The sequence below is a fragment of the Ovis aries genome, chromosome 1 (assembly GCF_016772045.2).
Source record: "Ovis aries strain OAR_USU_Benz2616 breed Rambouillet chromosome 1, ARS-UI_Ramb_v3.0, whole genome shotgun sequence".
In the NCBI taxonomy this organism is placed as follows: domain Eukaryota; kingdom Metazoa; phylum Chordata; class Mammalia; order Artiodactyla; family Bovidae; genus Ovis; species Ovis aries.
The window spans coordinates 194,924,458-194,951,009 of record NC_056054.1 but is presented as its reverse complement, the minus strand read 5'-3'; the positions used below and the strand labels follow the sequence as shown (position 1 = coordinate 194,951,009).

Genomic DNA, 26,552 nt, shown 5'->3' with positions numbered 1-26,552 from the left:
TGGTCAAATTGAAAAACTCATGCCCTATATTTATCAGCTCTCTCTTGCTCATGCTGCTTCCTTCTACTTGAAATGCCCTTCTTTTGGTAAAAGATATTTGAAATCTATTCAGTCTTCTTATTTTGTTTTAAATGCTACTTCTTCCATGAAGCCAACCCCAGTATCTCTCTTTTCTCCATTGCTGTCTTGTCCCTAACTACAGATCATCAAAACAAACTCCCCTTTCCAAAACTCCCAGAGCATCTGTTGTTTCCTAGTACTCACTATTTTTGAGTTGTATTTAATCTATTAATGTATGTGAATTGTCCACTAAACTCTATATGTCAGTGATCAACATTTTAATGCCCAGGTACTTATGTGCCAAACACACAGTAGGAGATGAACACTTTTCTGAGGTGAGGTTGAATGGAGATTCTCCTCTTGTCTGGGGAATTTTGCTGACCTTCATATTTGAGGACGATGAAAAGAAAAATAAGTGAAAATGAAAGTGTTAGTGGCTCAGTCATGTCCAACTCTTTGCGACCCTATGGACTATAGCCTGCCAGGCTCCTCTGTCCATGGAATTCTCCAGACAAGAATACTGGAGTGGGTAGCCAATACTTTCTCCAAGGGATCTTCCCAAACCAGGGATTGAACCCAGGTCTCCTACATTGCAGGCAGATTCTTTACCATCTGAGCCACCAAGGAAGACCAAGGACAAAGAAAGGTAAGTGCCAATTTAATGTCAAGAGAGACGACTGCCGTGTTGCTATCGTACCTACTCAGAGGGATTCGTAATGGTCCTTCAGGGGCAAACAGGCCATCCTCCATCCCCCAGGTACCTACGTACAGACTATATAAGAGAAAACCATGGAGATGATGAACAAATTCCTTATAGGAATTGTTAGGAGCAGTAAGAACTGTGGTTTTAGTCTCAGCATCACAGCTCAAATGAAAGTAAATCATAAGAACCTCTGTAGGAAAAAGTCCTGAAGTGGCGAGGGTGGAGATTAGCGCTCATTGTCCTGCTTGTAATATCAAAGGGAAGAGAGAGGGAGCAGCAGTGAGACCATGTGCCACATCTGTCTAGTAGGCCAAGCAGAAGCTCTGTAAATTAGCCGGGCTAGAGCAGTCTCAAGGAATTTGCCCAATGGGGCAGTCGGCTGAAGTTAGAGAGACCAGCAGAAGAAGAAAGCTGTGTGATATGCACCACCAGAAGGCAGTTAATGAAAGGAATCCTGAGGGGTCAGAGGAGAGAGCACCACCTATATAAGGGAGTGGTCTGGTTCAGACAATCCACAGGGAATCTCTAAAGAACTCAGGAACTCACTAGTGAGCCCCATGCAAAGGGCCTCAGTTTAGATGCTTACCTTGTTAGAATACACTCGACAGGTGATAAGTACAATATCCCCATTTAAGTAAAAAGTCCTGGGCTCTTGCTACTTGCATTCACCGAAGCAGGGTTGAAAGTAGCTGACACAGGAAAACAGAGTTCATGGCCTTCTCTAACACCACCTACTCCAAGCCATGCATGGGTCAGGCTTCACTTGGGGAAGAAAACTTTGAATTGGATGATAATATGAAATGTTGATTTATAATACCTGGACTTTTCACATCATTTCAATACCTGGAAATGACCGGGAAATGATCTGCCTATAGTATAACTGAACTCACAGGGATGGGAAAGTGATAGTGTTCAAAGGCAGAAAGTAAAAAGAGACCAAAAAAAAAAAAAAAAAAAGGTATTTCCATTCTGTGTTTCTTACCTTCATCAGTCTGGCTGATTTAGTAAGCCAGCTACACATTTGTTGCATACTAATTGAATGAAGTGCTCTCCTTTGGAAAGAACACTATGATCTATCACCCTTCTTTTTACTCCCATGGGTAACAGTGGTCCTGCTCTGAGTCATCCCAGCTCTCCCACTCAGCCTGCTCTGAGATGAGAGGCTGTTTCACAGGGTGAGCAACTGGTATCAGCGTCCATAGGCTCTTGCCATGGGAAACAGTAAAGTATACTCATCACCTTGAGAGTCAAATTCATGACCAAAATGAAAATTGAGTGTGCAAAAGCTCAAAACAACTTGCTTGAGGTCTTCTGGCAATTCTGAGGCAAAGCTACCACCCATATTTTTGAATTTCTAATCCAACAGTCTGCTTGTACACAGTCTTAAGTTTTTTCAAGCGCTCAACAAGTTAGTCAATCATCTCAAAAAAAAAAACAAAAAAAACGAGGGGTGGGGTAGTGTAATATCATTCATCTTGTGATGAGTGCTTCTAGGCGGCCATGCACTATGCTATACACTACGTGCACTGTGTTATCTAATCCACACAACCCTGTAAGGACCTTTCACATGAATCGATTTTATGTGTGTGTGCGTGCTCAGCCTGATGCTTTGTGGCCCCATGGACTGTAGCCTGCCAGGGTCCTCTGTCCATGGAGTTTGACAGGCAGGAATACTGGAGTTGGTTGCATTCCCTTTTGGGGGATCTTCCAGACCCAGGGACTGAACCCACATCTCCTGTATTTCCTGCAGTAGCAGGCAGATTCTCACTCAGTCACCTGGGAAGCCCCAGTGAATCAATTATTTATTTAGTAAGTAACTTACCAGAGGTCACAGAGATAGGAAATGATGGAGGATGGCCATACCCTTCACTTCATGCTTCTGCCTGCTAGCTTTGCTCTTGAAACCTCCTGGTACTCTTTTCTTTTTTATATCATTGTCCATGTTCACAAGAAAATCATGCAAATTGCTTAAAATGTAGCCAACATTGTAGAAGCAAATTTACCCATCGACTTATCTGATTCAAAATTATCCAGTCATATGAATATTAATAACAGTATTTTAATGGGCTATGAATAGATATTTCATTCCTAAGAATCAAAATTGATATTACTTAAATCTCTGACACTGGTAAATTTTGTCACTGTGATAATATAATAAATGACTTCAATATCAGTTTCATGTTTTATGATGCTACATGAAATCCTCAAGGTTATTAATATCCTGCATTGCTGGATGTTTTATCTATTATTTTTCAAAACACTTCTATTGTTGAACAAGGAAAAAGAGATGAGTGTGTCATCCTTTTTCTTTGCTCCCTGTTAAGGCAGTCACCTTTCTCACTTATTAGGAGTTAGTATCAAGCTTTAAGTTCCTTGATAGGAAATATTGTATCAGTGTCATCTCAAAAGAAGGAAATGAGCAATAGTTGCTGCGAGCCACACCTTGCTTTTGAGAGAATTCCACTAGAATAAAATGCTAGCATTTGTTCTCAAACATCAAAGGCCTTAGCAAAAATCTGGTTTCCCGTCAATAAGAAGTATAGCTGAATAATGGAGAATGACCTTTGGGTTTTCAAGATTTCTCTTCCTGGATTTCTTGTACACTTTTCTGTGTATAAGACACAAACCTACAAAGAACTCAGAATATGTTGACAATTTTATGAAATTAAGACCTATTTTTTAATCAGAATATATTAATGTCAACTCTGAGGACTTTAAGCCTCACCTTACTACCAATACCACTTTCAAAAAATTGATAGGTAATGAGGTCTGGCGGGCTTCCCAGGTGGTGCTACTGGTAAAGAATCTGTCTGCCAATACAGGAGACAAGAGACTCGGGGTTCAGTCCCTGGGTTGGGAAGATCCCCTGGAGGAGGGCATGGCAACCCACTCCAGTATTCCTGCCTGGAGAATATCATGAACAGAGGACCCTGGTGGGCTTCAGTCCAGTTCGCAAAGAATTAGACACAGCTGAAGCAAATGAGCACGCACGCACACAGTGAGATCTGGAGTTAAAGTGTCATTCTCAGAAGCTCTTATTTGTATGAATATTTCTAGAATTTTATGGATAAATAAAAACAATATGGTTTTCTTTGCTAAAAATCTTACTTGTTAAACAGACCATCAACGTAATGGCAACATCTTGCATGAGATACTGGTAATTCCCAAACAGTTGTAGTTGCTGAAAATGAAGAAAAGTAAAGATAAGTGAGGATTCTGATATCAAAACATCTTCACCATCCCCAACACTCTTCTTGAAATCAGTCAGGAAGCAAGTGTTACCTAAGCTCTTTAGCATCTCATTGGATAGAATAAAACCAAATCACTCTTTTCCAATGTTTAACTTAATTCCATATTATTAATTGCAATGAGAATCAGTCAGTTGGGAAAAACACTCTCTTATTGGTCACAGTGATTTTGGCAGCTGCAGACTCAGCCTGGGTAGTTGAACTCTCAACAGAAGATATTAAAACCTGAAAATTTTGCTAGGAACTTTACACTTAAAATTTGAAATCAAGGCTTCAAATCATTGAAAAGGGTTTTCTCTCTGTCTTTATCCATGGGTTGAGTTCACATGATTCTCTTGAAACCCATTTACTTTCACAAACAAGTTCCCTATCCCAAGTAAACCCATTTCAGACTTCATTCTGGTACACTTGCCTTTTTTAGGTTTGTGTAGACATAGAACTCCCTTTCAGTTTATACTGGAAGTATTTAAATAAACGAGTCAGCTAAGTACTCTGCAAGAACTTGCCTTGCAATGCCTTTTGCAGACAGGTCAAGTTTTCTTCATAGCTGTTGACTGAGCACTAAGTCATAATCTGGCTCTATGCATATTACCAGATCACACTGATGCCAGTGAAAATATTTCTGTCCCCTTAGAAAGTGAACTCAAGGCCAAGATGTTTCCAGGCGAAGGTTCTTGGAGAACACTCTTAACTTAGATCTAGACCATCAGAGTGAATGACATGGAGTAGACTGATTTCAATCAACTCTATCCATGGAGACTTTGGAATTGAAATTCTGATTTCTTAACTTTCAGAGAATGCAAATGGTTTCTGAGTTCTTCTCATCCTGCAATTCTATCTCTGTCTTTTTTACATTTCCTTCTCACATTCTTTTCCCCTCAGAATGGTAACATTATACATGCAGGGTGAGATGGAATAGGGAGCCCTTTCAAAGGCAGCTTTACTTTTTATTTTGGGAGTTTTCAGAGAACCATAGAGGGCTTTAGAAATCAGTCAGCCTGACTTCCCAGAGGTGAATAAAAGCTCAGCCAAGGGCAAGAACGAATTTGTTCTTAGGGACAGAAGTAGAACTTGAATCCAGGTTTCCTGGCTTCCAACCAATTTCTTCTCTCTAACCACCTGGTTGCCCCTTAGCCTCTATGTGCTTCTCACAATCGTTATCCCACCTGAGGCTGGAGTCTTGTGTTCCTCGCTTTCATCAGTATGTCTCAGGAAGGCAGTAAATTAATTCCCCTTGCCCCCAGTGTTCCCTGAGCCTGATGGATTATTTTACTGTAGACCAAGTTATGACTGACGTGATGCAGATTACTTTCAACCTATACATATTTCTTCCATATAGCTAGTTAATTTTTAGATGATTATTTTTATCATTTCATTTCAAAAGACTTTTCCAAACATTTTTTACAGAACTGCTAATCCTTTACTAATGACATGTAGAGGTTCTGGGCAGGTTCAGAACTAAAGCTCTGGTATGGGAATCTTTCCAGTTTTTAGTCCTTCAAAGTCAAATTCAACAACTTCTCTCTCTTTTTAATCTCTTCTTAGTCTGCCAAAAATATTCCACAGTTGGAGACTGATGCATTGCCTGCTGAGTTATATTTAGGCTGCTCTGAAGCTCTCTCCATACTCTAAGTGAAGAAGTAGAGGCTTGAGGAGGTCAAGTGTCTCAGGTTATCTAGAGAAAAACAACACTCTCAGAAACTGAGCCACATCTACTCATTTCTAGCTCTGTCTCATGCACAGGTATACCAAGTTCTCAAGTTTGCGGACACCTATTTTGAAAAAAAGTAATTTATTTATAAAACACTAAATCCTGTGTAGGAGCTGTACCCCCACGCAAAATAAACAGGGGATGTAAATGCAATTAGAACTGGGAAGAAATTATTTTGGTTCATACCCAATAGAGCAGTGATGTGCCAATAAACTGGATCATGCCGTACATGGTCAAGTATTTAAATACCCCGAAGGATGAAACAAGAGCAGCTCGGCCTTCTCTGTTTAAGAAAAAATAAAAGTAATTGGTTCTATATGATACATATCTCCCAGTCTCCTTTATATTTTCAAAGGAACTCATTTTAATGGCTTGCTGATATATACTTGGGCTTCCCTGGTGGCTCAGACGATAAAGTGTCTGCCTACAATGCTGGATACCTGGGTTCAATCCCTGGGTCAGCAAGATCTCCTGGAGAAGGAAATGGCCACTCCAGTACTCTTGCCTGGAAAATCCCTGGGCAGAGGAACCTGGTAGGCTACAGTCCATGGGGTCGCAAAAAGTTGGACATGACTGAGCAACTTCACTTTCTTTCTTTGATATATACATTCACTTCATCACTGATTCATCCTCTCAATGATTCATTTAACTATTCATTCACTCAATCTTTCCTTCAACCATCATCTCACCCATTGACTCTTAAGCTCGCTCTTACTTAAAGCTTATAAGATAGCAGCATTATGCTCAGAGTCACAGAGGATATAAATTAATCAGGCACAGTCCTTATTTTCAACAAGCTTCCCATGAATTAAGAAGATTATAAACACAATACACTGTGACAAGGTGCAACATGTCAAGCATTGACTGGCTTGTGCTTCATTTCATCCTGGCAACACTTGCTCCTTGTGTATGTTTGAGAGTCCCTTAGAGTCATGATGCTAAGGACTGGGTGCTCTCACATTATAGGAAAAAAGTAGATGTGATGCCAATATTTGAGATGAAATGGGCTTTGTTGGCTTCAGTACACCAGGAAGAACCCAGGGTAATAATGGGAGCTGGTTTGGAAACACAAAGAGAAAAAGACAATTGTAAAAATCACAGTGTCAAAAGTAAATAGTCCCTAGTCAATAATATTTAGTAATTTTCTAATGTGTCAGATGGTTACCGGACTTATCATGGTGATCAGTTCATAATATACATATATGTTGAATGACTATGTTGTACATCTGAAATTAATATAAGGTATATCAACTATACTTCAATAAAAAAGGGAAAAGGTAAATATTCTTTAAAAAATTCTGTTTGAACTATTATTCTTCTAATTGGGTCTAATTAGTAATGGATTATGTCAGGCCAAAGTAGCACATGTTGGGGGAAGGAGGAACTTGGCCAACAAGCACTCCTGCAGCCTCCTCTTGTCAAGGTAGAAGTGAATCCATATGGGAGGCAGCCCATATACTCTTGATCTCCAGTCCCCAGTGACATGGACACCTGTGCTGCTCAAAGTTTTCCTACAGGCCAGGGACATGAGAAGGAAAACCCAGACAGCCAAAAAGCACACTGGGTCTTGGGCAAGATGAGAAGGTTCTGGTGGGAGATAGGCCAGGACACCTCAGGTCAATGCTTTCCACCAGACTGTGAGATACTACCTTTCTGTTTTCAGCACAGAGGGGAGAGAGAAATCCAGGTGAGAAGGGGAAAACATGTGAAACCTAGATTGTTTTCTGACATAAACTGTGTGATTTCATCCTTTATTCTTCAGTTGTGTACACTTCCCAGAGAATAGACACCCAGATCAAAAAAAAAAAGTGCAAAAATCCAAACTGGTAAAGCATAAAGAGTGTTTGCAAGGCCTCCACAATGACTGTTATTCCTAATGGACGTGAATTTTAAGTGGTTCATTAATTTACTTAATGCATTCCACAAACGTTCATCGAAGGCTCTGATGTGTCATGGGAGGCACAACGACATAGAAGTTAATAAGGCATAGTCCTTGCCCTAAAGGACTTGCACTATAACAAGCCAATCATGTTTCAAAGAATAATAATGGAAACCTGTAGACCTATTTACCTAAAACTGCACATTATCGCTCTTCTAAAGGATATTTTCTCAGGACTATGCAGGCATCAAGAATAGCAAGGGTAAATTCAGCATAACAGAGCTGAACTCTGTATTTTTATGAATTTGTGAAGTATAAAAGAAGAGGGTTTCTATCGTGAAGACTTACTAAGCCATCTGCCACTAGAGAAAATTCTGCATCCTGACTTGTATTTTAAAACAATATATTTCAATCATAAATGCATCACACAACTTTCATGAGAAAGAGCATCAGAAGTTCAAGTGCTTTTTGGATGAATCAAGTATGCACTTGGTACAACTGTCCAGGAGTTTGAACCCCCTATATGAGGCCTCCACACCTGGTGTTCCAGCCTCACCTCCACAGTTCCCATCTGAGAAATCTTCCAGCTCAGTTTAGCAGTCAGGCCCCTGCACTCTCCAATGAAAGCCCCATTTCTAAACATGGCTCTCCATTTCCTTTATCTGGAATTCCCTCCCACCTCCTTAGTGTTTCCATACATCCCATTTATGCTTCAAATTGCAACCTACCTCTGAAACAGTCCCTCCTAGCTTGAGTTATCATTCTGGACTACTGGCATGATGACTGTATTGTTTGCACCTTCATTTATGGAAAGCTAATTTATTGAGCACCTCTCATTCCTTAGGCAGAAGATTCTGTGTTAGGTGATTATATCTACATATATCTTTCTATACCCCTTACTGGAATGTGAGTCCTCCAGGGCAAAGTTCTGTCTCATTTTTAATACACCACATTTTCAAGAACAATATTTAAAAAGAGCCGCATGAGTGAGCTGAGTGTCCCGGCACTCTTGTTTTGTAGTCACCACGACACAAAGCAGGTTAAGACAGTAGTGATAGTAAAGGTCAGTTCAGTTCAGTTCCTCAGTCGTGTCCGACAAGACCCCATGAATCGCAGCACGCCAGGCCTCCCTGTCCATCACCAACTCCCGGAGTTCACTCAGACTCACGTCCATCGAGTCAGTGATGCCATCCAGCCATCTCATCCTCTGTCATCCCCTTCTCCTCCTGCCCCCAGTCCCTCCCAGCATCAGGATAGTAAAAGTAGGTGCAGTCAATTTGGATATTCACTAATCTGTATTTTGGAGACATATTGCTGCTAGGAGAAGGCTATGTGGTAGAGGATTCCTCTTCTGCTTCTTCTCCATCCCCAACTCCTGAGAGAAAGGTTCCAGTAAGCATCCAACATAAAAAACTAAGGGAGAGGAGAAGTGAGATATACAGCTGGCTTTAAAATATCAACACTAGCGTCCACAGCCATGTATTCTTTAAAACTCAGCAAAGTCACCTTCTTGATTTTATAAGCATTCTTAGGCAGCACTCACAGCCCCCTCCCCTTAACTGGTGCTCGACAGCACTGCAGCCAAGTTTCTGCCGTGACATTTGTCACTTTCAATTAGAGTTGAATTCCACCTGGAGCCAAACAGTGAGCCAGACGGTCAGAGGATAGAAGAGGAAGAGGTAGCTTACCTGATGAGATGAGGCACACACTCGATGTTGGTTGTTTTTGAGGTGAAAGGGGAGGCCACAGATGCCTCCTGCTCTGACAGCGAAATGCCCGCATGAGCCATTTTCAAAGCCTAGAATGATAAATCCATGTTATACCCATGACTCCTCAGACCAGGCTCTAACTGTTCAAACACCCCAAGGCTATTTTTCACATTATAGAGTTGATAGTATTGTACCCTTCCACTGCTGGATCTCTGTTTAGGCTGCCTCTCCACCTGGATACATGAAGTTACCAATTAAAGAGGCACCAACAGTGACTCAGTGGTAGAAGAAGGTGTGTGTGTGTGTGTGTGTGTGTGTGTGTGTGTGTGTGTGTGTGTGTGTGTGTGTGTGTGTGTGTGTGTGTGGGGGTGTGTGTGTGTGTTGGTTGAGGGGATGTAGACAGGCTAAGAAAGTGGAAGGACTCATTTGAGAAGTCGATTAAAAAGATGACAGCGTTTGGATGGACCTTTGTAGAGGCCTTTACCATCACAATTTTATACTTAACAGGTCATCTTCATGAACTACAGGAAAAACTGTCTAATGCCCACCTTCCCCTAGGCTGCCTGATCCAGCCAACCAGCTAACTGCTGGGATGAAATTTGGGACATAGAGCACCTTCGCTGGAGGCAGGGACCAGATTACACTCATCAGAGAATCTTTCCAAGGTATAGGATGTCTCACTGAAATAAGGACTCTTTTCTCATCAAGACTGAAAACTGCTCAGAGAGTGCCCCAAGCAGACAGCAGCCAATGAGCAGGCAGCCAGCCCCTAATCCTACAAGAAGGGTATGAACATAAAATGAGACTTTGTATTTCTGTACTGCTATAGAACTTGCAAAGTTCCTGGGAACCATGGCCAGTATACACCAAGTTCATGTTCAATGAATATTAGAATATTTCCTTCTTCCTCATTTTTCCCTTAGTACTTTGTACCTCTACCATGTAATTTAGGACCATCTGCTTTATATGTTAGGATTAGTTTTATGCATGATTTTTTTCCCCACCAGGTAATGAACTTTTCAGTGGCAGAGACTATGTCCTGTATAACATCTGATTTATTTGTTTTGTTTTAAATTCCACAGTTAGTGAGAATGTGTACTCACCCTAGATTTGAAGAGCAGACTGACGGCTATCTCCTTCTCACAACGTATGAGGCAGAAAAATTCATAACCACTATCTAAGTATGAGCTTAGTTTATTACAGAACTTTGAAGAAAATATTTAAGAAAGAGATAAAACAAATACCCAAACCTTAAGTATACAATAGGCTTTGGAAATACAAAACAATTCTCTTCATTACTTCTCCCACAGATTGGCTCCCAAAATATTTTCTGACATACATAAATCTTCAAGGTAAGCTACTATTTCAACTGTATCTTTGAAACTCAGATTATAAAACATGTACTGCCTTCTACTGTATCAGAGAAGTAATCTGCTGAGAATCTTGTAATTTCAGTTTGCTATTGTATGTAATAACCAAATAATTTGGTTTATGATTTTGCTGAGTGTGAAAATTTGGGAGTAAATCGAGATTGTATAAAGTAACCCTGGTGGAGAATTTGGCAGGAATAAGTACGATTTACACATAATTCAAAGCTTTATCATCAGTTTCAAATTTTTCCTTCACTAAGCCTTTACCAGATGTGTGACTTTAGGCAAAAAAAGGGAAAAAAAAAAAAGAATTTACCTCCCTGAGGCTCATTTCCTTATTTATAACAGGAGAGATTTAAACCACCTAGTCTTGTAAAGTCCCTTTTGGGTCTGAAATACGGGAGCCTCTGTAGCCTGTCTTTGTCTTTATTATTCTAAAAGTTGCTAGAAAACAGCTGAAGTGACTCGTCTCACTTTACTCTTCACCACATCCAACCCATACTCTGGTAGAAATGAATATAAACATCAGAATGACTAAGTGATGTGATTGGCAGAAGGGTGAAGAGTCAGACCACAGGGGATGTGGGGTCCTCAGGAGGGATATCAATGCACCCCCTGCATTGAAGAAGTAATTTCTACTCACCCCACAGTCATTAGCTCCATCTCCGCACATGCCTACATAATAACTGTGAGGGAAAGGATAAGAAACGTTAATAGCTTAATGCCTCACTTGAGTAATTTACATCACAACTAACATGCATGATGTGTGTGTGTGTGTGTGTGTGTGTGTGTGTGTGTGTGTGTGTGTCTCCTGAGCATGTGTAGATTCAAGCTGAAGGAAAGTAACTTGGAGAGAAATATTCCCAGAGGAATAAAGCTCTGGAATATTGTTTCAATCAATCACATGGAAATGATGGCAATACTGCCTAGGACATCCATAAAGATATTCGCACACTTCAAAAGAAGTCCTGTTGGATTATATCCACCAAGGCCAAGTTGAAGTGAGTACTGTCATAATCACAGTGTTTCTCACACCCTAACGCACAGATCGTAACCTAGTCCATCTGTGTTTTGGTTGCTCACTGCTGCTGAAAGTTTAGCATGTAGACACTAGGAGAAGAAACACTTGGGAAACGGTTTGACAGATAACAACTAGAGATGTATATACATATTCTAGATGCATCTTGGAGTGAAAATAAGATAACACGCTTCCCATCTATACCAGTTTGATGTGCAGGCACAACTGTATAAAGAGAAGAGTGAATTTTAAAGCTGTTACTAAAGGAGTTTCTGATGCAAGACACACTGTGTGTTCCGTTATAAGGAAATAATACATTGGAGGTATTGATTAATGGCAATATTATTAAAGGCTCAGTGGTAACTTGCTAAAAACATGTGAAATAATACAATATAGGAGAAAATGAAATTCTCAGAGAATTTCCTTATTATTAGTTGACATAAAAAACGGCCATCTTTATAGGTCAAAGATGGCCAAATGTAAACAAGTTTGTAGGTTCAATCTACTCTTTAGTAAGTATATATGAAAATCTCACGGTAAACATTTTATTTGTGCTGATGTACGTGTCAAGACTATACATTTGCTGAAAATGGCTTCCTTTCATCAGGCATAAAGTACGTATTTAGTCTTTATATCGCAGGAGGAATCTTACATCTTCTAGTGTTGTCTGAATAAAGAATAAATGCTGAGTGAAGAGCAACATCTGGAAATTGAGAAGATAACTTATTCTGAGATAGCATGTATCACCCTGAATTGATTTTTCTTTAGGGGAATACAGCTTTTCAAAAGTAAGCATTTAAGCTGGCAACATTTCTCAAGTATTTGAGAAGGGCAAAATTACTTTCTTCAGCCAATATCATATAATGACCATGTAAGTAAAACAGTCATTTTAGACACTGGTTACTAACCCAGCCTCAAGGCATTATGGGAGTTAATAGGCAGTTTGGGAAACGTCCCTAAGAATGCTTAGGCAACAAAAAATAATAGTCAAAAGCAGTCTCTTGAGTTTATCTACTACTTATCAGCAATTATCTAAAGCTTTACTACTCTTCATTCCTTACTTAACTTTCTAGAAATCTGAGTCCAGAAGCTGTCACCTTCCCAGCAAGTAACAGGTAGGTCTGGTCTCAAGAAGAACCATTTCACTCTCACGTGACTTGGTCATCTGTATTCTTGAAGGAGTTAACAAAGAACTTTTCCCTTTGTTTTATTTTTGCCTCTATACCTGAAACAGTAAAAATATAATTTCTTCTCTTTCCTGGAAGATCTGAAATTGCTTACATATCTTCTAATGGACCAACCTCAAATAATTCCAGGTGATAACTCACACGCTTCCTCACTTCCCACCCCCCCACCCCCATTCTGAGCTATACAGAATGCTGTTGTTTCTAGTCTCTGTATGCAAGCAGGGGGATCTTCCTTTATGATAAGCCCTACCAGCTGCAAAAGGAATGTTCTTTGGGGCAGACAGCTTCTAAAGTGGCCCACCTTCTGGAATTCATGAGGTTATCTAATGCCTTCCTTTGAGTGTGGACCAACCAAGTGATTTGCTTCTACTGAAAGGAGTAAAGTGACAGGATAGGATGTCATTTCTAAAATGAAGATATAAAAAATAGTCATCTCTCTTCTCTCTCTCTGACTCTTCTTGCTTGCTAACTCTCACTGGAGCTAGCTGATACTCTGTGAGAATCCCTATGAAATCACTCCTGGCAAGGAAACAAGTGTGGCTTGTGCCCAACAATGAGTGAAAAATTGAGACTCTTAGCCCAGCTTTCCACAAGGAACTGAATCTTGCCAACGACACCTGGAGTGAGGCTGGCGGGAGAACCTTCCCCGCCAAGTGGCTCAGATGACTGCAGGACTGGTCGACGCCTGATGACACCTTGAGAGGGACCTGGAGCCAGAAGACTCTGCTAAGCACACCTAAATTCCTGACCCACAGTAACATTAAAAAAAATAAATGGTGTTATTCTAAGCCTCTGTGTTTTGGGGATAATTTGTTACACAGCAATTGATAACAAATACACTCTCCTTTCATGCACTAAAACCTACTTTAATTTCTGAAATTCTTCAACAAGGCTAGATTTCTGCCCAGGGGACATTCTTGCAAAAATCGTTCCATTCACCAGAATCTAAAAGAAAAATAACAATTGCAATAAGATTAGAACAAAGAACACTTTTAAAATAAAAGAAGAGTCTTGAAAAATTACTTCTGGCCACCATTTTCATATAGCATTGGGTGATATAATATCAGACCAAATACCAGGAAAGGGCAAAGGGGGATTTAACAGTTTAACTTCCCTTTTGGTTCTCCATCACAAGTCTATTACTTTGTTCCCGATCATTTTTCCAAGACGGGATAAGCTCTAATGAATAATAGTAACTGAAAAGCAGAGGAGTATATGATTAAAATGCTTAGGCAACTACAGTTCTTTTCATTAAGCACCATCTCCACAATTGCAGAGGAAGGAGCAATAGATTGGGAGTTAAGAATCAAGGTTCTATTATAGTTCTGTCCTGGACTGTGAAGACCTTAGGCAAATGACAATGTCTCTGAGTCTCAGCTTTCCCATCTCTTCAATGAGGAACTGCACTAACAGCTTTCTAGACACCATGGGGGTCTAGACTCTATGGTCCTCAACTGAAAAGGTGACAGGACTTTCAAGACACTGCTAACAGATGGTTGCTGCCGCTCCGCTTGTTTCCTTCCCACCAATGGCACCACTCTGCAGGGCACTATTTTAAAATGACACACAGCAACAAGATAACAAATGATTTTGAAAATAAACCATAAAGCCTTTGTTTCCTCCTGCTGTAATTTAAGAATCCAGGCAGGAATGAGAATAGAGCTCAGCCTGACATGAGTTAGTGGCTTTCAGAGAAAAGCAAATTCCAAACAACAGGCAGCGTGTTTGGAACTACCTCTAGGTTCCCTCTGCTGGGGAGGCAGGGAGGAGGAAAACAGATTGGACTGGCTACGGGGGGCGGGGCAAGGGGCAACACCAGCCTCAGGCTCTGAATAGGAGGCCTTGGACACGTGGATGTGTGATGAGTGATGTAAGAGGAGTGATGAAGGGAAACCTCTTGAAGAAACAGTGCTCCCTGTGAGGCTGTTTATTTCCTAATTTGAGATAACCTTGCTAATCATCTCCTTTACTGTTCACTTACCCTTTTCATCTCACTAATTTGAGGAGCAAAACTAAACATGTCATTTCTCCAGTACTTACTTTTGGAAGCAAGCTGTTGAAATGCTGCAGTATCACTTGGTATGATTTCCCACTCATTGCAAAATGGTAACAGCTCCCTTTTTCTTCAACAGGCACTGAACTGTCTCCAATGTTGATGTAGGTTTCCTAAAATCAAAAGGGCATTATTTCTAGCTTGGATCTTAAGGATGTTGCTGTTTTCCTACATTTTATGGAAGGAAGTGTATTCATGTTATGCAACAGTGTGAGGACCAGCAAATATATAATGTAGAATTTGTCCACAGAACTTAGACTCATATAAACAAGACACTCAAAATGTTCCCCAAAAATGAAATGAAAAGAGATTACTTTGGCAATATGAGGCTCTGGATCCTAGTCTGGGAGATAATATGTGTGATGTCAGGCTACTGAGGAAATCATTCCAAGGTTCCAATGAGTGACTCCAGGGAAGAAGAGGAAACATTCTTCCCTTCCCTTCCTGCTCCTCAGCCAACCTTTTGTTTCCTAAGATCTCTTACCATTCATTCAGAAATCATGCCCGGATTTCTTCCCTGTAAAGTAGGTAAACCCTTTCTTCAGAGTCTAACCTGACCTCTGCCCAACACTTCCCTCAAGGTGCCCAGATCCCCTTCCACCTCGTGTCCCTGCACCTTATTATTGTTATTTTTGATGCACTATGCATGGCAGTGGGAATCTTAGTTCCCCAGCCAGGGATGGAACCCATGTCCCCTGCACTGACAGCACAGAGTCTTAACCACTGGGCTGCCAGGGAAATGTTTGGACTCTATTAAAAATTAGTGAAAATCTGTATCCTGTAATAAATTATAATGGGAAAAATATGAAAAAAGAGTATATATGTATAACTGAATCACTTTGCTATATAGCAGAAACTAACAATACTAAATCAACTATACCTCATTAAAATACATTAAAAAATATACCATCCTTATTTAAAAATCTGTATATGTACATGCAAACTAATTTTTATTGAAGTACGCTAAGGACTTTTAAAAAATTAGTGAGGATCTGACTTTCGTCACACAGTGCAATTGAGGCAATACATGTAGTTGCTGAGGCAAGTGAGTTTAGAAGGAAATCAGCACCAGAAATCCACTGAAAGCAGAGATTGGAGCACAATGGATTTGAGCTAAGTTAACACACCTCTTCACAGGGTAGGGGCAGGGCCACTCCATACAGCTGTGTAGCTTGTGTGCTGCACAAAGAAATACTCGACACGGAACAATCTGAAGGGCTGGTCAGCCTGAAGGAAGGGAGCTTTTTGTAATTTATCACCCTGAGAACCACCTCTTTGAATTCACACAAAAGCAGAGGCGACCCATCTAGTAATGAAACATCAAGCTGCAGCCCATTCTCTTCACAAGAAAGAGCCATCCTGGGGGAAGTGCACAGGAAGCTTGCTGCCCAGAGAAGCCCGACATCTGGTCATGCCACTTCGCAAGTCCAGTACAGTCTAAATGACCATGAATTAGGGGAGTGGGGATCAAACAGCCCGCTTGATGCCCTGCTCTGCAGCTCGCCAGTGTGTGTCGTGGCAAGCTTACCTCTCTAGGCCTCAGCTGTCTCGTTTGTAAAATGAATACTTTGCTCAACTGTGTAGGGTGACTGAGGATCAGATGGGAACTATGGATGTAAATCAGTGAGTCTCAGCCACATCTGTACTCAGGAATCACTAGGCGAAGGACTCAGTTCCCAGCCCAGAGAGTCTCACTGAATCTCTAGTTTTAGCCTTGGAAGCTTGAAAACGCTTCTGGGTAGTTTCTACATGAAGCCAAGCCTGAGGAGTGTCAGTGGAAACGCTAAAAGCTTTGCAAACTGTAAAACTCTGGGCAGATGGGAGGAGGGATTACTACTGTGATGACTTCTAATGCTGAGAGAGGGCTGCCCAGGGTCAGGGCTGTATTGCATCAGCCCCGGTCCATGGAGGGGCTTTCTGACATTCACTCACATTCTTTCCAGGCCCATTCTCCTGGTTCTCCACCAGCTGCCAGGTCACAGAAGCAGGGGTGAACTCTTCAGGTTCTTTGGCTTCAACAAGGATGACTTGGCTCCCTCGAGGAATCATTTCAGAATTCTTCGCAACAGTAATGGCTGTTTGAAGATTGTCACCTAGATGACAAAGAAAGAGGACTTGATTTATGTAGAAGCCTCTCAGCATCCAGGACTGAATGCTCCCTCCTCTGAGTGACCATAATATGTTGTTAGTGCTCTTCGGGGGCATTTAACACTTTCTGCATTTTTCATAATGTTTATCAAGCCTGTCTGTTCCTAGTGGTCAAACATTATGTCTACCTCTCCCTTTCATCCTAGCATCAAGTCCAGGAACATCTCATATTTCCAAAATATGCACTAATGAGTAAATAAATGTTCAAGTGCTTTATAACTCATCCTCAGGAGACTGACAATTTTCAGTGGTGAAGGTATAGGCTTGGTCTGATAACATCAACCTAGTCTTGGGATCTCAATTCCAATTAAGTTAAAGAAAAAAAAAAACACTTAGGATCAGCCATGTTGAATTTAATCATCACAAACCATGCCTACGCCACCTCCCTGAAGAACAGTCTCACCCCTTTACACAGAGGTGTCACTGGGGTTCTTCAGGGGTTCTTTATGAGAACCCCATTCTCATCTTTCAATATCTGCTGTGAGCCTATTGGCCCTGAACAAACCCTGGATAGGAACAGAGGGCCTTAGGCAAAGAGAATGAGACATGGTCCTTGCCTCCAAAGCTCACAGTCATTGAGAGGAGCTCCCCAAGTTCCCAGGTAACTGGAGCAGAGGGCAATAATCTTGACAGCAAAGCATTGTTCGTCCTGCCTCGGCCACAGGGACTCACTCAGCTCACATTGCCTTTTGCTTATGCCTAGGATGGATTTAACTTGTTAGGCTTCCAGAAACGCATACCAGTAATCATCACAGTCCTGATGCGGGCCTCACTCAGCTCCTTCAAGACTGCTTTGGTTTCCTTTTTCAAGCGATTCTCCATTACGAGAAGTCCCAGAAATGTTAACTCGGACTCCACATGTTCTCTTTGGGTTTGGGAGAAAGTCAATATTAAAGCATATCCATACAGTCTCAACAGTTGAATTTATTTCTTTTTAAAATTTCTAAGTTTTATCAATGTCACACATGCACAGGTTTAACAAATCAGAAAGAATCCAAAAGTCCATAATAAAGAAAACCTATAGCCCCTGTCTTCACAGCACCTTCCCCCTTCTCCTTCCCAGATGTGACCGCTTCTACATCTTTTAGCTGCTCTTTCCATGTTTTTAAACTCCATTCTTTTAAAATAATGTATTTATCTTCCAATTCTTCTGTGGGTATTTACAATTTTTTGTTAGTCATATAGATTTTAAATTTGTAAGCATATAAGCAGTTTAAAATTTATAAGTATATAATCTGACATGTAAGCATGTATTTTTAAATTTGTAAGCATTTTAGTTTAGTAGGCATTTATTAAGTACATACTGAATACCAGATATTATAGTAATAGTTGGATATGGAATCATTTATTTCAGCCTCCATCTGTTGCCTCCAGTAAATACATGAATGACATCAGTCAAGAATTTAGTTTTCAGAATTTGAAATTGGAGGGTTGGAGTCTAACTGTGTTCCATTAGTTATGTGAGACTTCTCCTCGAAAATAAAGCTCAGATGTTTTTTAGAAAATAAATTTGGGGGCCAAGACTTCTTTCTTGATCCTCTGTTGTCCCTTTTTCTGTCCAGAGTGGAGTTACAATTGCAGGGAGAGGAAGGGGGAGGAGAGGGAGACCTAGGGAACCGATCTCTGTGCCTGCTCTCAGCTCACCCGCCATGTTCAGGGTCTACCTTCCATGCGCTGTGCTTAGTCGCTTAGTTGTATCCAAGTCTTTGTGACCCCATGGGCTGTAGCCCACCAGGCTCCTCTGTCCATAGGGATTCTCCAGGCAAGAATACTAGATTGAGTTGCCACTCCCTCCTCCAACGGATCTTCCCAACCCAGGGATCGAACCCAAGTCTCCTGTATTGCAGGCGGATTCTTTACCATCTGAGCCATCCGGGAAGCCCACGAATACGGAAGTGAGTAGCCTAACTCTTCTCCAGGGGAATCTTCCCAACCCAGGGATGGAACCAGGGTCTCCTGCATTGCAGGTGGATTCCTTACCAGCTGAGCCACCAGGGAAGCCCCTACTTTCCATAGTACATGACAAATCAGAGGCTCATCCTCTCAGGTTCTACAGGGTGAACCAACTTTCCTCTTGGAATCTCTCTCTCTCTCTCTCTCTGGCATGATGTAGGCTACAGTATCCTGCTGATTCAGCTACATTCTTCCAGTTACTTTACATCTTATAGAAATTTGTAGAAATCTCTCATCTACACTTATTGCTTCTCTAGTTTTCTTTGAAACTATTTCTTTTCTATTATGTTAGTAGGATTTGGGAGGGAAATGATCACATGGTCAGTAAACTTCTTTAAGAGAAAGAATAGAGTTGAATCTCTTGATGAGAAATAATTTACCCTCGGATAAGAATACATTAAAGAAACATCTCTCTGGAGTAGAGAGTGAGTAGCTACATCCTCCATTCAAAAGTCCAATCACTAAATCACTACTTTAGATCTTACATTAGGCATGCTGGTGAACACTCAGATAATCAAATATGAATTCTGCCATCGTGATCTCAGAAAATATTATAATTCCCATCATTTAGCTTCATGACTTTCTATTAAAAATTGCATTTATGTTCTATTAACTAGAACTGAAAGAAAGATCCCCAAATCTTCTCATCAATTTGTTCTGTTTTGGATCTCTGTTTTATGACTCTTCCCTTGTTCACTGCTTCAGGTACTTGGGTATCTCAGGATTCTACAACATTCCAGCAAAATCCTTTGCACTATCCACTGTTCCTATTGTCTGCAGTGCTTTGCCCTGGATATCTGTACGCCTTACTCCCTCACTTTTACTCAGATCTCTGTTCAGTGTCCTCCTTGGAGGACTTCCCTGATCACCCCATGTAAAATACCACCCTCCTGTCATTTAAAATATCCTTTTAACCTGCTTTATTTTTTCCTTCAGAGCATTTATCACTGCCTGACCATATGTTATAGATTAACTTTATTATTTGTTTCCCCCACGTAGGATATAAACCTCGAGAAGGCAAGGATTTGATTTTATTCACTTCTGAATCCTCAGTGCCTTGAGGGACATCTAATAATAGCCCAGCTCAATAGGAATGGGCTAAATTCACAAAAGGGTGAGTCTTGTTAAGGAATTTTCTTCTGTTTTTATTTTGTCTTTTTTTCCCTAAGCCATCCTAAGAAACTCATCTACTTCCTCACTATGATGCCAGCTTTTAAAACATTTTTAATTTTCCTAATTGGAAACCTCTCCTAAATATAATTTGACTCTAAAAAAAATCCTATTCTTTTACCCTGTTTGAAAATAATAACTATATTATAGGAAGCATGATAAATAGGCTCCTGATATTCTTTGGGAAAACCTGAGATGGTCGGAAATCTAGCACATTTGTGCTCATTTTTTGTTATATTTATAATAATGTCTATCTCACTGGTAGTTTTTAAATGAGAATGTCACAGTTGCCTCCATGTATATAGCAGCTGGGTAGTGCCTACATTCCACTTCAAGCAAAATACATCTTGTCTTCACATATGACCTTAACTTTCATTATTAAAATTTGTATCTTGAAAAATTACAAAATCCTGTGTTATGAGTCTTTATGTTTGCTCAAGAATAGCTAACACCTTGAATACTAAACCTGAGAGTGGCATTCATATATTTCAAAATGAGCTTTGTGATTCTATTTAGAAGATTAAAATGTCATGACTGAAAGACTCGTTAGAGATTGTCTAATCCCACAGTTTATAGTTGGGGGAAATAGACACGTGTAAGGAAGGGATGTGATTGTTGATTATATTGGAGTAGATGGACTTAGGTTGTAAATAGTAACACACTACATCTATGCAGATGGGCAGATAATTTTAAAAATTGTATTAAGTGAGGACCTCTCTGTCAGCAAAACAAAATCAAACATGAGTAACATATACGGTCTCTTATTCAATTTGGCACAGTATTTCTTTACTCTTTTGTCATAAACAATTCAAAAACAACCTTTAAAAACTGCAAAACTTAGAAAGAAAAAATAATTTACAGATTACCCTCTGCAGAGGACAATTTACCCGTTGAATGTAATAAAGAATACTGAATTCTATTTCATATAAGGAACTCAATTTTCATTCACTCCTCCAGCTTTGAGGGGGTATACTACTGATTCCTGAAAGAAATCAAGTCTAAAAATTTCTGGAGGTCATTTGAAGTGACAACTGTATTCTCTGAACCCTATTTTTCTAGGGGACCCCTAATCTGTCAGCCACATGATGCTCCAAAGTTGAAGAGGGGTTGTTTGTTTTGGATGGGATGATGGGACATAGGGCAGAGATAACTCAGTGACATCGGAGAGTTAGGAGATCTCAACTGCCATCCTTGTTTCATCATGAGCCAGCACTGTGGCCTGAGCAAGTCCTCCCCAATGTGGCTTAGAGTTGCCCCTCTCTAAACCAAGGCATTCGATGAGTGATTCTCCATCTCTAAGTGGTTTCCTGGTGATTTGGCTTCCATCCATTCATCTCCAGGGCTCATTCTCTTCATGCACACAGAGCCTGCCCTGGTGCCAATTTCTGAGCTCCCTACCTGGTTAAACTTATCACTTCTGAAAGCTTCTCCATCTTCAAGACTTTGTGGGCAAGGGCAATGACACGGAAGCCTTGCACTGTGTAATTTCTTAGCTCCTTTGGGAAATTCCTGGGCACTGCCAAGAGAGAAAAGAGAGGTAAGCACAGGTCCCACTAAAGGTGGCTTAACTCCTAAACAAAATCCTGGATGCAGTCACTATGCTTTGTTTTAACGTTCTCTCCATAGAAATGCTTTAATAGAAACACTATGGGGCTTTCCCTGGCAGCCCAATGGTTAAGACTTCACCTTCCAATGTTTGGGGCAGGGGGTGTGTGGGTTCAATCCTTGGCCAGGGAGCTAAGATCCCGTATGCCGCTCAGCCAAAACATCGAAATGTGAAACAGAAGCACTATTGTAACAAATTCAACAAAGACTTTAAAAATGGTTCACATTTTAAAAAAATATTTAAAAAAATAGAAACACTATAACTTCAGTTAAAAGCCACAAACAACTTCATCAGTATGTTATTCTTATAATCTAACGGAAATAAATGCCAAACATGTACTGGTCATCAACTGGGTGTCACATACATTAGCTGAGTACAGTAAAGACAGACCTCAGGACCATCTACCCAGATGAAATGAGGTACTGCAGGCCAAATCTATCCCAGTCTTGATTTGTAATTAAGGTTTTATTGGAACACAGCCATGCCCATTTGTTTGTTACCTATGGCTGCTTTCAGGTTACAATGGCAGGGTTGAGCAGTTGAGCCAGAGATGGTATGGCCTGCAAGACCTAAAATATTTATTACTTGGCTCTTTGCAGAAACGTTTGCCAATTTAGATAATGGATGACACACACCAACCTTTGTGTGTTTTGACATGATAATCATAACTAAGGTTAATATGTCTATAAAATTTGTATGGTTTATGTATGTATGGTTATATAAAGATATTAGGGAAAAGAATAGCATAATAAGGGTAGTAGCTTAGGCTCGAGTCTCCACTGTGCTGCCAGCTAGCTTCCTGACCTTGGGCATTTTAAGTCTCTCTTCTGCATCTCAATTTTCCCATCCATAAAAAGAAGAGGTTATAGATGTCTATGCTCCCACTCAGCACAGACTTTCTGTAATTCTAAAATATCAATAATTCTGGAGGTGAGGATCTATTTCAAGGAAGCTGCTAACTCTCTATTTCTTAAACACAAGAAGGAAAAAGAAATCACTGAATATGATATTATCATATGTCAAGGATCAGAAGTTAGGACAAGAAGAAGAATTAGACTGACCAGACAAATAAGCAGCGGCAAATGACACCTAAAAAAAGTAACAGCCAACTATAGACCAACAGTCTGTAAAGGATGGAGTTAATGGGAGCTATGAGGAAGATCAATGTCAGAAAAATGGAAGGAATTCTTTAAAAAATGACTCCAAGTACAGAAAGAAGTGAAAGCAATCATTTGCCAATTCTTAAAATTCTGTGCACAAGCTGATGGCTATCAGCAATTGTAAGGAGAATATAGATGAAAATCAGGAGAAAAAAGGCCAATTTTATCCAAATGAACTCATTTGAATGCAGCAATATTCTTACAAATCTGGACTGCAGCTTAGAGAGTACATGTTTATAAGATGAAGAAACAATACAAATCAGCTTAAAATCTGGCCCAGAAAGATGAAATTGCTGTGAAAATGATCAATTACCTTGCTCTAATACCACCTAATTTACTCTAATCACTTTTTTTCCCCTAAAAGATTTCTTGTTTTTATATTCTCCTCCCACTGATCTGAGACACCATAAGCGGTTCCAGCTCCCAGGAGGTGGGTGACAGAGCATCCCTGTTTGGAGAGTGAGTCTGGAGGTGGGTGACAGAGCAACCCTGTTTGGAGAGTGAGTCTGATGCTCAGACCTGTCTCTTTGGTTCCTTCTGAGCGCTACGCATTCTCACCATCCCTGGTCCTCTGACCCCAGTGTAGTTTCCTGATTGGTCCTGATGCTTGTTTCTCCTTCTCTAATGCCGCAGTGTGGTTGGGCCTTTCTGGCAAGACCACAGTCTGATATTTACTCTCTTTTTGTCTGCTTTGAAATGATCACCTCTGCCTTCGCAGATCTGCTGGGCCCGCTTTCCACCTACCGAGAAAACCACCACCTCCATGTTCATTGATTTAGGCTAGTTTGCTCTGTCTGAGTTTTTAAGTAGTTTCACCTCCTGAAAGAGGGAAGTGCCAGTTAGTACCTGTTTCAGGTCTGCAGAACCGAGCCAGCATCTCCGGGGCTCCCTTCACGTAGACATGGAAGTGATCCTCCCCCGCCAGCTGAGCAACCACAGACATCCTCTGCAGGCTGGAGGAAAATGGAAACTGACGCAGGACGATGATGGCTTCCACCGGAGTCTAAGTACACAAAGAGAGGGGAGCTTAAGAAGCTATTAAGGAAGATTTAGAAGACGTACACCAAAAAATAATCTTTATTCTGCAGTGAGCCCAGGGACGTGAGGTGGCATATTGTCACAACATTGATATGTTTCTAGCTGCGTCTAAAGCGGTTCCCTCATCAAGTTGTCTGGTCTACAAAGCCCTTTCCCTTGGGGGCCTGAGAAATCCTAATCATCTTCCAGGCCAAGCTCATAGGTCACCTTCTCCGAGGTACTTCTCTCTCAGCAGCACTACTGACTCCCACCTCTGGACTCCTGCTCTTTCTTCAGCCTTTATTCTAGCACTTGGCACATTGTATTACATTTGTTTGCACTGGTATTGATTTTTCTATCAGTCCATGTATTCCTCCAGCACGGAGCACAACACGTCTAGTTTTGAAATCACTTTATCTCTTAGCACCTAGCACAGAGCTTGAGCATACATAGGTATTTTGTGAGTGTTTGTTGAATAAACTAACAGACAAATTTAGGAATGAAGGAATGAGCAAACCAACTGTACATACAGTTAGGATAAGACAAAATAATAGAAATATAAAGACAAATAAAAGGCAGGGGAATTTCACCAGTTTTAAGGGGAAAGATTTATATAATTTAAAGAAGCAAACTATACCTGACTGGCTTTTGGTCCTGGCTTTATTATTACATTTGAATCTGATATCCCAAGTTCACAGTAGTCTGCATTGCAATCTTCGATTATCTGCTTTCAAATGAAAACATTCATAAGATTCCTTACAGAAAAACAATTAGAAAGAAATACCTCTCATTTGCATAGCACTTTAATCTTTTCAAAACCCCCTTTACATTTTTTTCTCTTCTAAGCCAATTATTTTAGTACCATCATTACCAAATTTCTGTTGTTTTGATTCATATTAAGGATCTTATTGTAAAATGTCAAAGAGCAGAATTATTGGGATTACATTTTACGTAGTAACTGTGTGTGTGTGTGCGGGCTCAGTTGTGTCTGACTCTTTGAAGCCCTGTGGACTGTGGCCCTCCCAGGCTCCTCTGTCCATGAGATTCCCCAGGCAAGAATACTGGAGTGGGTTGCCATTTCCTTTCCCAGGGCATCTTTCTGATCCAGGGATTGAACCCGTGTCTCCTGCATCTCCTGCTTTGGCAGGCAGATTCTTATCTCTGAGCCACCTGGGAAGCCAGCAATAACTGATGGAGGAAGCATTAACTGCAGCCCACTGGCTCTTCCTAAAAGGTATGTCTTGTAAATGGACAAGGGTAGAGCCCTAGTCTCCATTACACCTGAGCACATTAGCTCCCAGATGACAGAGGACTGAATCTTGAACTACTTCTTATGCTACGTCTATGCTACTAGCCTAACTGGTTAGCTAGAGAGTTACAAGTTAGCTGCTAGCAAATTAGAAAGCATATTTGAAAATAGTTTGTATTCTTTGGCTGTTACAGCGCTATAAGTTATACCATCTGAAGAACCAATATTTAGCTAAAATATGGGAAAGGCAGTCAGATAAAAATAAATAGTAGAAGTCAGAAAATAAGAGACAACATCTGGTCTCTCCTCTACCACTTACTTGTTCAACCTTGGGGACATCACTTTGTTTCTCCAAATCTCAATTTCTTTGGAAAAATATTCTGACATTCCTTATGGTTGCTAATATTCTTAGAGTCTATAAGAACATTTTCACTCCCCCTTATGGTTAGTGAAAGTTTCTTAATAACCAAAAGATATTTAACTAGAGATTTATCCAGCTTTAAACTCAGTGAACGATCTTGCACTGTTATGCTCCGTTTAGAGTGGATACAACTGGTCTTAAAAACAGTGCTTACAGAGCTAATACTAAAGATTTATGTCCCCATATAAGACCCCAACTCGTATGTCACTTGTACTTAGAGAGGAAGCCTCCTCTTTTGGAGAAGGGGAAGCAGTGTTAGAACCAGGATCAAAGTCGTATAGAGTAATAATGACCATGTGGAGCTCCTAACTGGGTCAGCACCAGCGATGCTGGTAAGGATGTTGGTGCTGCTTGCTTACAAAAATTACACTGATTCCTCTTCATTAAGATCCAGGAAAGTGATTTCTGTCTTGCCTTTATACTGCAAATAAAAAATATTGCCTTCCATATCGGCAAACAAAGAATGTTGCAGCCATCAAGCCGTCACATTACAGCCATCTGGATGGTAAACCCTGAGGGAACTCAGGATGGAAACTGCCTGCCACTGCAGCCACTTCCTACAGTGAACCCTTAGGAGGAGACTCAGGATGCCTGATGGCTCAGGGGTAAAGAATCTTCCTGTAATGCAGGATATGCAGGAGACATGGGTTCAATCCCTGAGTCGGGAAGATCCCCTGGAGGAGGAATATCCTATGGGCAGAGGAGCCTCACAGCCACCTCCATCAGTGCACCCTGAGGAGACTCAGGATGTGAAATCACAGGACACTAGCCCCAGACAGCTGAGATGCATATCAAAGAAAAGATTGCAGTGAGCCCAGACTCCTGCATCTTCCCATACAAATAAAAGCTCTAAACTCTTTAACTTGAGATATGTGGTTTTCTTTAATTAA

The 26,552-nt window shown here is 40.7% G+C and overlaps 2 protein-coding genes across 19 annotated transcripts in view; one reads left to right on the top strand and one right to left on the bottom strand.

Annotated features, from left to right (window-relative positions):
* Positions 1-13,673, top strand: part of PLAAT1 (phospholipase A and acyltransferase 1) — a 66,204-nt gene extending 52,531 nt beyond the window's left edge. The window contains exons 3-7 of one of the 13 annotated variants that reach the window (XM_060404656.1): positions 657-706; positions 10,621-10,662; positions 11,506-11,681; positions 12,772-12,813; positions 13,371-13,673. In XM_060404656.1, coding sequence (XP_060260639.1) covers positions 657-706; positions 10,621-10,662; positions 11,506-11,680 — 267 coding nt within the window. In that variant the 3' untranslated portion in view covers position 11,681; positions 12,772-12,813; positions 13,371-13,673. Of the gene's footprint in view, positions 1-656; positions 707-9,817; positions 9,976-10,620 lie in introns of all 13 variants that reach the window. The other 12 variants (XM_060404672.1, XR_009598036.1, XM_060404677.1 and 9 more) reach the window with 12 other exon arrangements.
* ATP13A5 (ATPase 13A5) overlaps positions 1-26,552 on the bottom strand; it is a 116,970-nt gene that overhangs the window by 24,594 nt on the left and 65,824 nt on the right. For 3 of the 6 annotated variants that reach the window (XM_060404606.1, XM_060404608.1, XM_060404613.1), the window contains exons 15-25: positions 24,630-24,719; positions 23,822-23,978; positions 21,608-21,725; positions 17,827-17,951; positions 16,871-17,031; positions 14,926-15,051; positions 13,751-13,830; positions 11,324-11,366; positions 9,290-9,399; positions 5,909-6,005; positions 3,872-3,944 (exon numbers count right to left, since the gene is read on the bottom strand). In XM_060404606.1, coding sequence (XP_060260589.1) covers positions 3,872-3,944; positions 5,909-6,005; positions 9,290-9,399; positions 11,324-11,366; positions 13,751-13,830; positions 14,926-15,051; positions 16,871-17,031; positions 17,827-17,951; positions 21,608-21,725; positions 23,822-23,978; positions 24,630-24,719 — 1,180 coding nt within the window. The remainder of the gene's footprint in view (positions 1-3,871; positions 3,945-5,908; positions 6,006-9,289; positions 9,400-11,323; positions 11,367-13,750; positions 13,831-14,925; positions 15,052-16,870; positions 17,032-17,826; positions 17,952-21,607; positions 21,726-23,821; positions 23,979-24,629; positions 24,720-26,552) is intronic. The other 3 variants (XM_042233091.2, XM_042233093.2, XM_060404615.1) reach the window with 1 other exon arrangement.